At 40.1% G+C, this 13628-nt stretch overlaps 1 protein-coding gene across 2 annotated transcripts in view; it reads right to left on the bottom strand.

The window, feature by feature from the left end:
• The window catches only part of HNRNPR (heterogeneous nuclear ribonucleoprotein R), a 36942-nt gene that overhangs the window by 22842 nt on the left and 472 nt on the right, over positions 1–13628 (bottom strand). The window contains exons 2-6 of one of the 2 annotated variants that reach the window (XM_027770576.1): positions 10677–10845; positions 8334–8452; positions 7651–7758; positions 3351–3408; positions 2759–2814 (exon numbers count right to left, since the gene is read on the bottom strand). In XM_027770576.1, coding sequence (XP_027626377.1) covers positions 2759–2814; positions 3351–3408; positions 7651–7758; positions 8334–8452; positions 10677–10833 — 498 coding nt within the window. In that variant the 5' untranslated portion in view covers positions 10834–10845. Of the gene's footprint in view, positions 1–2758; positions 2815–3294; positions 3409–7650; positions 7759–8333; positions 8453–10676; positions 10846–13628 lie in introns of both variants that reach the window. The other variant, XM_027770577.1, reaches the window with a different exon arrangement.

Here is a 13628-nt window from a genome sequence, read left to right as displayed (position 1 = left end):
TCTCCATTTTCCTCTGAGGACTTTGGGCATGCATGCACACAGGCTGGCATGAGTCTCTGAGTCTGGGACTCAAACCATGATCGACTATGGGGGAGTTCAGCAACATAACCATTATGCCACCTGCTGGTCTCAGGGTTGGATTTTAATCAGGAGGATCTCTCTAAAGAGGTAAATTTGAGCTGAAACCTAAGAGAAAAAAAAAATTTTTTTTCGCCATTGGACACGTGCGCTTGCCAGACAGACAGAGACAGATAGATAGAAAGTGAGAAATAACGCCCCCAGAGGGGATGGCCATGCCTCAATCCTTTCTCCTCCATTCTCCTCTCAGATCTTGGGCACACATGCACATGCGCCCAGCGTGAGTTTAAGCCACTGGGTCCGGGACTCAAACCACGGTCGACTATGTGGGAGTCCAGTGACATAGCCATTACACTAACTGCTGGTCCCTGAGAAAAAAAAATTTTAATACGAGGAAAGAACATTCCAAGCCAAAGAACAAATACAAAAGGCTGCAAGATGGGAGTACACCTGACATACCTGCAGAAAAGCCAACACAGGGGTGTGGAGGTTAAAGTGGCTGGATCCTAGATGGCTGACTGTGGTTTGAGCCCCACTCCTGGTGGCTTAAAAATCACACTGGTCATACAACTGGGTGCATGTCCCCAAAATCCCAAGAAGAGAATAGAGACTCAAGACTGCAGTGTGACCATCACCAGAGGGAGATTTCTCACTTTTCCTCCTTCTCCGCCTCTCTAGTAAGACATGTGCCCTATAGAAAAACTTAAAAACAGAAACATAAATAGGCCAACAGCTGGAACAGAAGGACTTTCCAGCTGGCAGCGTTGGAAAAGAGAATAGGGGTCAGGTTAAGATAAACCATGGTTAAGAGCTTAGGATTTATTCTACATGTGTTGGGAAGCCACAGAGTTTAGAGCAGACAAGTGGCTGGGTATGACTTACATTTTAAAAAGAACATTCTGGCAACCAAAGTAGAAAATGAGCTCCGTGGGGGCCAGTGGGTGGCATAGTAGTTGGGCGATGGACTCCCACATGGCCCACTACGATCTGAGTCCCAGAGTTGGTGCTTGAAACTCATGCCAGGGCTATGTGCACACGTGAATGCCCAAAATCCCAAGAGGAGAACAGAGAAGGATCGTGGTGTGGTCATCCTCTCGGAACAGGAATTTCTTACTTTCTCTCTGTGTCTTCAGAAAGCGTGTACACCTTATAGCAAAAATCTCTTCCTCCCCTCCAAAAAAATTTAAAAAAAAAAAAAAAGAAAGAAAATGAGCTGTACGAGAAAAATGGGTTGACAAATTAGGTTAACAGAGCAATACAAGCATCATGAAAACATATTTAACATGCAATTCAGTGAAGAAGCCAAGTGTCAGATTTTGAAATAGATATGGCCACCTAATTTTGCACCAGATTATATTGGACACTGTGAGGAACATAATAGCATTACATTAGACTTAACTGTTTTTTTTTTTACAGGTTTTTGCTATAGGGCGTGTGCACTCGCCAGAAAGAGAGACAGAGAGACAGAAAGCAAGAAATCACCCCTAGGGGGGATGGCCACACCGCAATCCCTTTTCCTCCATTCTCCTCTCAGGATCTTGGGCACACACGCACACACACCCAGCGTTGAGTTTAAGTCACCGGGTCCGGGATTCCAACAGCGGTCAGCTATATGGGAGTTCAGCGACAAAGCCATTTCACTAACTGCTGGTCCCTAGACTTAAATTTTTTTTTTTTTTTTGGAGAGGTTTTCACTACAGGGCGCACGTGCTCGCCAAACATGCAGAGAGAGACATAGAGACAGAAAGCGAGAAATCACCCCCCAGGGGGGATGGTCACACCACAATCCCTTCTCCTCCATTCTCCTCTCAGGATCTTGGGCACGCACGCACACGTGCCCAGCGTGAGTTTTAAGCCACCGGGTCTGGGACGCGAACCGCGGTCGACTACATGGGAGTCCAGCGACACAGCCATTACGCTAACTGCTGGTTCCCTAGACTTAAATTTTTTAAAGTGAGATTTTTGCTATAGGGCATGTGTGCTCAAGAGAGACAGAGAGAGGGAACCAGCAGTTAGCATAATGGTTAGGATTGCACCCTGGGGGGTGATTTCTTGCTTTCTGTCTCTATGTCTCTCTCTGTCTGTCTGGTGAGCGCACGCACCCTATAGCAAAAAAACCTCTCCCCTCCCCCCCAAAAAAAGAATTATTTTATTTCATATTCATTATTATTATTTTCCAATTTGACCAAAGATAGAGAGAGAGACAGAGAGAAAGAGAGAGAGAAAGAAAGTGAGAAAGTAAGCCACCAGGTCAAGGACTTGAACCATGGTCAGCCATGTGGAAGTCTAGTACCCTTAACTACCACTACCACACCACCTGGTGGATCCAAAATAAATTTTTAGAATAAGTTTAGTGTACCCCAAGTGTACAGTGTATATGAAATCTACAGTAATTTCCTCGGCCTTCATATTCACTCACCCACTTAGTGACTCACTTGGAGCTACTTCCAAGTCCTGCAAGTTCCACTCCTGGTAAAATGCCCTACATAGGTATACCATTTTTTATCTTTCATACCATATTTTCATTGTACTTCTTCTATGTTTAGGTATAAATATCCAAAAAGTAACAAAGTAACAACATTTATACTTTGAAAAGAATCAAGTACTTTTCCCTATCATACACTAGAAGGCACAATTTATAAACTGGAAAGATCCTGGCAGAAGGTTAAAGACCACTTACCTCTGTTCCAATTCCAGGTTGCACACCAGAGTACACACTGTCTGGGGGAGGACCACCATACTTCCTCTGTCCCGTAGTTAAAGAAAGTGAGAAAGTAAGCCACCAGGTCAAGGACTTGAACCATGGTCAGCCATGTGGAAGTCTAGTACCCTTAACTACCACTACCACACCACCTGGTGGATCCAAAATAAATTTTTAGAATAAGTTTAGTGTACCCCAAGTGTACAGTGTATATGAAATCTACAGTAATTTCCTCGGCCTTCATATTCACTCACCCACTTAGTGACTCACTTGGAGCTACTTCCAAGTCCTGCAAGTTCCACTCCTGGTAAAATGCCCTACATAGGTATACCATTTTTTATCTTTCATACCATATTTTCATTGTACTTCTTCTATGTTTAGGTATAAATATCCAAAAAGTAACAAAGTAACAACATTTATACTTTGAAAAGAATCAAGTACTTTTCCCTATCATACACTAGAAGGCACAATTTATAAACTGGAAAGATCCTGGCAGAAGGTTAAAGACCACTTACCTCTGTTCCAATTCCAGGTTGCACACCAGAGTACACACTGTCTGGGGGAGGACCACCATACTTCCTCTGTCCCGTAGTTACATCCAGAGTATAACCAGTCCTCTCAAGCAAGGCCTAGAGATAATAAACATCTGTTTATATTTGAACACTAAATCATACAAATCAGTATATTGATCTTTTTCAAAAGGCATCGCTAAGCCCAGCCTCAGTGGTACAGTTGGAAGCATGCTGAAATGGAGTGCTGGAAGCCACACAGGCAAACACAGGTTCAGATCCAAGTTGACCTACAAACCTGCCAGATGTCACACCTAAGACTGACAACCTTGAAAGCTGGGGAAGGAGGACAACGAGGAGCAGTCTTTCTCTCACATGTGTAGTCTCTCTCACAAAACCAAACAAACAAAGAAAGAAAACCAAAAAAAATAAAACGGCGCTGGACTCCCAAATGGCTGACCATGATTCAACTCCCAGACCTGGTGGCTTGCTTTCTCACTTTCCCTCTCTCTGTGTTTCTCACTCTGCCCCTCTGTGGTCAAATTAAATAAAAAATAAATAAAGTTAAATTTTAAAAATTTAAAAAATTATAAATTCTACTTAAACTTCCCCCATGCTACCCATTCATACTTACGTATCATACTACTCATCTTTCACACCCTGTACTTAATTAGATTGCTTTATTTCCTATGTAAATCATACTTGTTTCTACCAATGATTCTTTTCTAATCAAATGTTCTCTTCCTAAAAAAAAAAAATCAGTAAAAAAGTTCTGCCTCCTTCCTGCAGCTTCTGTCATTTACTTTATCCTTTCCTACTCTTTCTGCTGTACTCAAAGTTCCATAACCTTTAACCTTTATTTTGTTTGACCCTTTTGTTTCATACACCTACTATACTGTAAGAACAGGACAATCTCTTATTCAATAGAGATTCAACATATCTGGCAATCACCAAATGAGTAACTCAAGTTTCAAAAATAAGTAAAACCTCATGTTTCCTGATTACCAACATTCTTCACTATACTGCATCAAGTAACGAGAAGAATCACAATTTCCTTGCCCTTAAGGAACTCATGTTATAAATGAAGCAACATGTAACACGAAAGGACCACAAAACAGACACAATGGCAAGAAATGCAATGTACCTACAAGGGAGAATTTTACACATCAAGTTCTTAAAATTACATAATATAGGGCACTTTACATATCATCAAGATCTAAGAGCTCTATTTTATCATCTAAAAATCAAGCTCAGTGGGACCAGCAGACGGCGTAGCGTTACGTTGCTAGACTCCCACATGGCAACTGCAGTTTGAGTCCCAGACCCGTGGCTTAAAACACACGCCAAGTGTATGTGCGTACATACCCAAGATCCCGGGAGGAGAATAGAGAAAGGATTGTGAGTGGCCATCCCCTCTTGAGGGGAGACTTCCCACTTTCCCTCTCACTATACCCATCTGTCTCTCTCTCTCCATCGAGCACATACACCCTGAGACAAAAACGTAATAATAAAAATAAATAAATAAATAAACTAGCTTAGTGAACCTTGATATTCTACAGAAATGCATGCCTTAGGATTTCTATTCTTCTATTTTTCACTCAACAGAGCTAATTTTAAACATAAAAACACAGGCCCAGCTACAGGGTAATAAGCAGTGGGGCATCACTGCATAATGCTGGAGCCACAGGGGAGGCCTGGATTCGGATCCAAATTGACCTGAACATACTAGACACATGTGACTGTGATCCTGGCTGGCTGAGCAGCTCAGGGGAGGATTGCAGCATGGCAAGACCCAGCCAGGGGTCTCCCTGCTACTCTCGAAGGGCAGAAACAAACTTTAAAAAAAGAAAAAGAAAAAACAAGTGAGGGGCAGCTTGTTATGTGATGGTTAAGGCAGCTGGATCCTATAGGGGCAACTGCCTTAACAGCACAATTCAAGTCTCAGACCCAGTAGCTTGAAAAACATGCTGGGTCTGTGCATTCGTGCCCAAAATGCCAAGAGGAGAGGGGAGGAGTGGGGATGGAAGCACGGTCATCGTCCCCTGTGGAATACTTTCTCTCTCTCTCTGCAGCAAGTACTGTGCCCTATAGCAAAACTAAAAAAATTAAAATAATGGTAATGATAATAATGTACAGTTCTTGGTACATTCCAAGTATTACTGTGTTTCTGAAAAATTTCTTCCATGAGTGAACAAGAGAGACAAGACAGAAACAGTACCCCCAACAGGGTCTTGACACCACAATTCACCCCCAACTTCAGTGAGCCCTGGAATCATGTGCACATACGTGCCCAATGTACTCCAATGGCAAACCTATAATCCTACCCTGTGGGTCAGCCTCACAGAGAATCTCATCTTACTGCTATGTCACTGAATAGCACTCACCCCCTCCTTCCTTCCTTCCTTTTTTCCTTCCTACCTTCCTTCCTTCCTTTGTTTTCTTTCAAGAGGTTTTTTTTTGGTACATGGCATGTGTGCTTGCTGGACAGACAGACAGAATGCAAGAAACTCCTCTACCCCCCAGGAGGGCCACGCTGCAATCCCCTCCCCTCCATTCTCCCCCTGGGATTTTGGGCACACACTCACACATGCCTTGCTTGAGTTTCAATCCACCAAATCCGGAACTCAGACCAAGGTTGGCCATGTGGGAGTCTAGCACCTCAGTCATGATGCCACCCGCTGGCTCCCTCAACCCTTACTTAAAGTTTTTTTTCTTTCTTTCTTCCATGGGTGAGTCAGAGAGAGAAAGAGGCATTCTCGGTAGGCTCTTAACACTGTAATCCACTCCTAGTTTCAGTCTACCCTGGATCACGGGCAAGTTCAGAGGTTTCTGGATATGAACCAAAAACTCTCCTATGGGAGTCAGCATGGAAGAGTACTGTACAACTGGCATACCAGAATCTGGCCCCTAGCATTATTCTAAGCACTCTACCTTTTTCTTTTCTTTTCTTATTGCCAGGGGGTCTGTGCATTCACCAGAGACAGGGGCAGGGAGAAAGCATCTCCCAATGGGGTGCAGTCATGCTACAATCCCTTCTCCTCTGTTTCTCCGTCTTTTCAGGATTTCGGACACACACACATGAATCTGGTGTGTTTTCCAAGCCACTGGGACCGGGATTTGATCCACACGGTCAGACATGTGGGATCCAGCTCCTTTAACCACTAGTCTATGAGGCTGGCCATACCTATGTTAATTAATTTAACCTCACAATAATTCTATGAGGTAGGCACTATCACTATTCCCATTTTTCAAATAAGGAAACTGAGGTTAAAAAAAAAATCAAAAGGAAGAAAGCAATTGTAACAAGAGAGAAACAGAGAGAGGGAAAGTGAGAAATCACCCCCCGGGGGGGGGAAGGGGGAGGGCATGCTGTAATGCCTTCTCCATTCTCCTCTCAGAATTTCACACACACATGTACGTGTGGCCATTTTTCAGGTCAATGGGTCCAAACTCAAACCATGGAGTCAACCATATGGGATTCAGTGTTTTAACCACTATGCTACCTGCTACTCCAACCACCCCCCCTTTATAAAGAGGTTTTTGCCTTAGAGCATGTGAGTTCCCCATGGGGGGAGGAGGGACAGAGATAATGAGAGGGAAAGTGAGAAATCACCACTTGGGGGGAGGTGGTCACGCTACAATCCCTTCTCCTCCCAGGGTACTGGGCACACTCGCACACGTGCCTGGCGTGATTCTGAAGCCACTGGGTCTGGGACTTGAAGCGTGGTCACCCATCTGGGAGCCCAGCAACATAATTGCTACATCTGCTGGCCCCAGCCCAACACCTTTTTACCAAAAGAAAAGCAGTAAATGCTTAGAATGAAATTGAACCAAGGGATGAACAATTCAAGAAACTATTATCAAGAATAGATAAACATGTCATTCATGACCAGAAGAATAAAGAATGAGACTTTAAATTAGGTTTTTTTCATAAAACACACAACTAAATTCTGGCCCCTCAGATTCCTGTTCTTACATAATTCCCCCTGAATTATTTGCTTCTATACACTGATTTAAAGATAAACAAAAAGCCAGCTCTATAGCATATCAGTAAAGTGCTGTTCAAGAGAAGCCAGATCCCAACTGGTGACTGCACTTGAGGCCCTGACCCATTCATTCTCAAATACACTGGGCACACGTGTGAGTGACCAGAATCTGACAGGCTGAAGGACGAGGAGGATGCTCACATCCCTCTTATTTTCCTTCACGTTCTCATATGCATACACCCATTATCATGAAAAAAACAAAACACTATACCAAACAAAAATGTGGAATTATAAAATATGTGTTTAGGAAATATTTAGAGAACCATCCAACATAATTAAATTTAACTTTGTTACAACTATCTATGTCAAATTTTACCTTGATCTTTGCCTCATCAGGACCCTTTGTGGACTCTTGTACCTTGCTCCCCTGTTTTTCTCTTTGCCTGTAGGTCTTCATAACTCCACATAAAAATGCACTTTTGTTCTAGAACAGACAAGTAATTCAATGGAAAGAATCACCAGGAATCTTAAACAAAATATTTATTCATTCACTCACTGGACAAGTATTTGCTGGGTGGTTACAATGTGCAAGAGATTGGAACAAACAGCAGTGAGCCTCATGTAGCTTACCTTCTACAGTGGGAAAACATAGTTCACCTTTGTTGCTATTAAACTGCACCTGAAATATTTCTGGCAGATGTCTAAAATGATCTCACTTATGTTATTTCCCTCTAGGACAATAAAACAGGATCAGATAACCCACAGATGTAAAAAATCTGTGCAATCAGACATGTAAAAACTTAACACTAACAATCATCAGACCCTGCCTTGGATTTTACATTTCTAAAATAACTTACTACACAGAGTGAGAGGAAACTTGTTTTATTCCTGTGCTTCTGCAAATCTTTGCCACAAATCTTTGCCACAAGCAGAATTATCCATTAAATTTTCTTTTTAAAAGAAGCAGAGGTCATCACAAACAAATACCTCTCCTTCAAAAAAAAGAAATCAATTCTGAATCATTAATCATGCGAAGCCATTTCTAAATAATGACCTTACCTGAACATGTGATAAGTCACTTTCCTTGAACTGCTGTAGTACAGACAGAGCTCCTTCTTCATTAAATTCCCTGAGAGCATCAATTGCTCTTTCATCAAGATCGACATAAGCTACCAGTCCTAAAAATTAAATTGAAAAGGGGTAACATTATTGCAACAAAAGTAATCTAAACTGTCTTACTGACATGTAATCAGAAATTGTTATATTCAATGCTATCACTGACAAACTGTTTTAATTGAACTACAAGCAGCTATGCAAATACTATACAGAAACATTAAGTATAAACATCAAAATAAAAGAAGTCAATACCTATAAATACGAATTTCGACCCCCATAGCCGCAAAAGCAAAGCCTTAGGAACACTGATTTCCCATTCCCCAAAAGATGTTAGTCTTCAAAATTATATTTAACGTGCATACTGTACTACAGATCAAGCATTAATACATCAAAGTCTGGTTTATGTTAGAGTGATAAAAATACACAGTATTTTCTAAGGATAAACCTTCAAATTACTGAGCGGTTTAGTTGCTGCTAACCACATAAGAGGTGGAGAAAAATATAAGAACCAATTTTATTAAATATTTTTTTCCACTCTCCAAAAAGTGACAAAAGTTTTCTTTTCCTCCTTAGCACTAAAATGCATTTTTGTTTATCTGGGCATTTCACTTTGCTGCAGTCAGAATGTGGAAAGGCATATTTTAAACTCTTCTACAAATTCAAGTGCAGCTTGACTAATCAATTCTGAAAGTCAAATTTTAAGGCATTCTTTGTTCTGAGAAGACAAGCTGAGATTTAAAAGATGCTGTGGCATTCACAACACTGTCAATAATGACAATCTTTTTCAAATGGCAATAAAGACTTACAAACAAACTATACAGAAAATATGCACTCTATATATGTTATAGTATTTTTAATTGCATACAGAACTACTACTAAGATTAAAATAGAACTGCGTAAGTCCATTAAGTTTGTGCTATATACTTCTCTCTATTTCTACAAAGGAATATATTTCAGAATTCATCCAATGTAAAGTGGAAATATTTGGTAGACTAAAGCCCCCAAGTCCTTATAAACCAACATCAAAAGTGACTCCATTTTGGTAAAGCCAAAAAGAACTTTATTCTATACAGTAAATAAGTTTTAAATAAATATAATGCCACTTCCAAAGTTACTGGGAAAAAAAACGTTGCCACGATTTGTTTTAAAAGCTCCAAATGAGCATGTCCAAATAATTGGAGTATTTTTACTTGAATATTTCATACCACCACCCAAAGCCACAACTCAGGATACCCATCAATCCATTCTGCCAACCCAAGCCTACACCCAAACCATCAGCCTCTTATCAGTAACAAAACACTCTACAAGAGAGTATCTCTAAGCAGATCACTGCCAATTCTCTATGGCAGAAAGTTCCGGAGGACTGATTTTCCAATGGGACCATCACCCAGGAGTCATTTTTGTAAGTCATTTTAGTGTCTAAAATTATCCTGAGCTTCCCAGATTAAAAAATGTTTAAGGACCAAAAAAAAACAGCTATTTTGTTACTATTGTACTTAAGACACATTTGTGAGCGAGACAATTCTCTCACTCAAACCTAGATAGGCACACAAAACACAGAGGAAGAAAGTTTCCATCTATGGCCCCAAAGGAGGCGGACACGTTTATTTATGAACAACACTCCCTAAGGGTAAATATTTCTCTCCCTCTTTAGAACTTCCAACCACTTACAGCCAACCATATTCTGATATTCAAATTTACTTAAACACTTAACCATGGGACTTCTGATTTAAAAAAAAAAAAAAAAAAAAAAAAGCAGCTGTTACAAACCAAACGCTTCCAAATAACCGAGAGAGATGTAGATTTCTGTCAGGAAGCAGACAGGCCACAAACTCTTAAGGAGTATGACATTTATTATCGTTTCAAACAATATAGTCTAACTATTACTCTTATTATGCCACCTAATCAGACCTAAGCTGATGTAACAATCACTTTAAGAAGCTAAAAGTAGAAAAGTAAAAGCAAAATGATGACTGATTTAGATTAAGAAAAAAATGCAAAATTTGATATGCTGAAACATACATTTTAATTGGTGGTAAATCTAAGATAAATTGATGTACTGTTCTGAAACAACTAAGACTGAATATTCAACACTAAGAAGGCTTCAAAATAATGAAATAAGAATATCAAAGTCAAACCCAATATGCCCTCAACGAAGGGAAAGTAACAAACATTCAGCTCTACACAGGTCAGACACAGTATTATTTAACCTTAAAAATCTATAAAATTCAAAGTGGTTTGCCCTCACTTTCATAACCAGTCAGAAACAAGAAATGCATATTATACCTGTCTGAAATATTTCATCAAGTCTTTCTGCCACCTTCTGTGGGAGGCCTGCCTCTATCAGTGTCTTGTAGTGTTCTGTGTGAGTTACACTGGAAGTATCCATTGGTTCTTCCTCTTCTTTTAACTGTACCGCATTACCATTCACCTGATTAGCCATTTTATTATGCTGCTGGAAAAAATTCAGGAGCTATATTACATTAAGCCAGAAATAACTACTTTGTAGGACAATGCATGATTTATCTAATCTAATTTGTATACATGCTGCTAATAACCTCTATCATAAAGTAATATTTTATGCCTTTTGTGATGTATCTGACCTAAATTGTAATAATAATCCTGTAAAGCTATAAAAATGTACATGAAAGCATTAGATCTTTAAGGAACTTCATGTACACTAGGTTAAGAAAAGGCTTTATTTTACTAGAGGTAGAATCGCTGATTAAGAAAAGCAGCTGCTGTGTCCTGGTGAGCAGATCGACAAATCACCACAAAATCCTAAACGCCCCTCAGCTCTCAATCCTTAAAACAGTTTTTAGAGTTGATTTAAAAACAAAATAAACACCCACAGACCGCTTAATCAAGGCTTAAGGACTTTTCCTAGCTTTGCTTCAAATACAATATAGGAAGAAGAGTGCCCTGTTGTCTCTAGTCAACATGCTGGTGGTTTGGGTTTTCTTCACCTCACTTAAAACAAAACAAAACAAAACAAAAAACCACAACTTTGGCATTAATTTTTATTCTAAGATCAGTTTGCTATTCCCATTCACAGATTTAAAAGAAAAAATGACCAAGTTTAAAAAACTAAACAATTGTTTTAAGTCTACATAAAGTGAGTTACAGTTGAGGTTGCTTCTTAAAAAAAAAAAAATCATGAGTACATGTTGAATTTTTTGTATCAGTAAAATAAAGATGCAAAAACATATTGAAGAATGGACAACTAAATTCTTCCTAGTAACTTCAACAAACATTACCTAATTAGGATAAATGATCAGCTTTCTCAGACTAACCTACCAACAATCACTGTGTATGTTCAGCCTGTGTGTAATGCTGAAATGGACCAATCCCCTGAAGAGTGAGAGTAAATAATAAAACTATACAAGGCCAGTGTCTATAATGCATCAAAGCCAGGGAATTAAAGTGCATTTGTTTGTGGTTAAATTATGGTGTGATGAAGATAACAGGCAGCAGAATAAAGACATTGCAACACAGTACTGAAATAAAAGACATGAAGGTGGATCTCAAGAAAAAGCCTACTTTTCTTGATGAAACCAAGATACCTCCTCAGTTAGAAAGAAAACAGTCTCCTAAAAAGCACTGAGAGACATAAGATAACCACAACTCCAGACTGCTTATCAAACCAGGTGCAGTCTTCTAACTTCAAACAACTTTTTATGCCAAAGTTCACTGATACAGTTGAAGTTCATAAAAAAGGGAGGAAGACCAAGAGGGGAAGGAAGACAGAGAATAGGCCAAAGAAAAACACAGGGTTACTCTGAAAATGGTATTAGCAAAATCATGACTCTTGTGATTACAAAAAGTTAAGACTTGATAGCCCTATAACGTCTACATAAGACGCAGACTGTGATTAAAATCTGGGTGAGTAAATGTTTCTCAAGGCAGGCCTCAAATTCTGATGAACTAGCAGAAACAGAAACAGTAAATGACACCCCTTTAATCAAGAAACTATATCGCGTGAGATGAATACGTTTACTAATTAATACAACCTGTTTCTATAAAGATGCATCCTAAATCCCCAAATCACTTTGTGAACATATAGCTCTGCTGTCCCATGCTCCCCCACTCCCAAATACTACTTTAAGATCATCAGAACTCAGAAGTTCTCAGTATCACAAGACCCTCACAGCGTGGCACCTGGGAATACTATAAGTCACAGAAAAGAGGCAATTTTTTAACAGGGAAGTTCAATGAACATCTGTTTAAGTGTTTCTGTTTGTTTTTTTTTTGTTTTAAGTATATGTAAAGCAAAAGGACAAGCTGTGTATTAAGCACAAGACAGAAATATTTATGACTACCGTTTCATTGCAAAAGGTCTACAAGTTGACATTGAAATTGGTTAAATTAAACGTAACGAAAACATAAAATAATTAGATTCCAGAAAATAAAACCTTCGGATCAAGGAAAAACCTCTCTTCAAGCCAAATACAAAATGCTCATTTAAAAAAGACTCATGTTATAGGAGAACATTTAAAACTCATGTCAATTCAACACAATGCCACACAGCCAAACCATATTTCTGGATGCAGCAAATATACTAACGTGACTGGAGTCATTCGATCTAAGCATTTTTGCAAAAAGTAGAAATTTAAGTAAGATATAAAGGGCTGCTGGGAGGTTTGGGAAGTCAGCACTAGCTCTTTTTTCTGAACATCTCTGCAAAATCTTCATATTAAGAGACGGGCTTTAAAAGAACCAACGAAAGGAAAACTAACGGTTATCTCACGGCTTAGCAGTGTCAAGCCCTTATCCTACGACTGACTCATGAGACATAAATTCAGCCTCTTGAGGACAGCAAAAATCTCAAACAGGGAGTGTGAAAGGGCTGAACCTTTCAAGAACCCCTTCGTTTTCATTTTTGGATTTTGGCGACACGGCTACTACCGTGTAAGAAAAAAAAAAAAGAATCTCCTTTCCAATTTAGCGCGCCTCTGACATTCTTAGAACTAAGGATTTCAGGCGCCGCGTGAAGCCTAAGTTTCACGGCCGCTAATAGTCATTTTTTCCTTCAAATCTCGGCTCCCAGCATGCAGAATGGGGGGGGGTTCCCACACGAGTCGCCCTTTCGACGTGTGCTCACACAAAAGTTTTCTGCAGGCTCCGGTAACCCCGCGATGTGCACCCCGCCCTCTGCCCACCCCACCCCCTCAGGCCCGTCCCGGTTAGCAGCACGTCCCACTCGCGGCGAGGCCGGCCGAGACACGGGCGAAGCCGCGC

Source organism: Tupaia chinensis, unplaced genomic scaffold (assembly GCF_000334495.1).
Source record: "Tupaia chinensis unplaced genomic scaffold, TupChi_1.0 Scaffold000146_1, whole genome shotgun sequence".
Taxonomy (NCBI): Eukaryota; Metazoa; Chordata; class Mammalia; order Scandentia; family Tupaiidae; genus Tupaia; species Tupaia belangeri.
The sequence above is the reverse complement of the archived record's forward strand: the minus strand, read 5'-3'. Positions and strand labels throughout refer to the sequence as shown.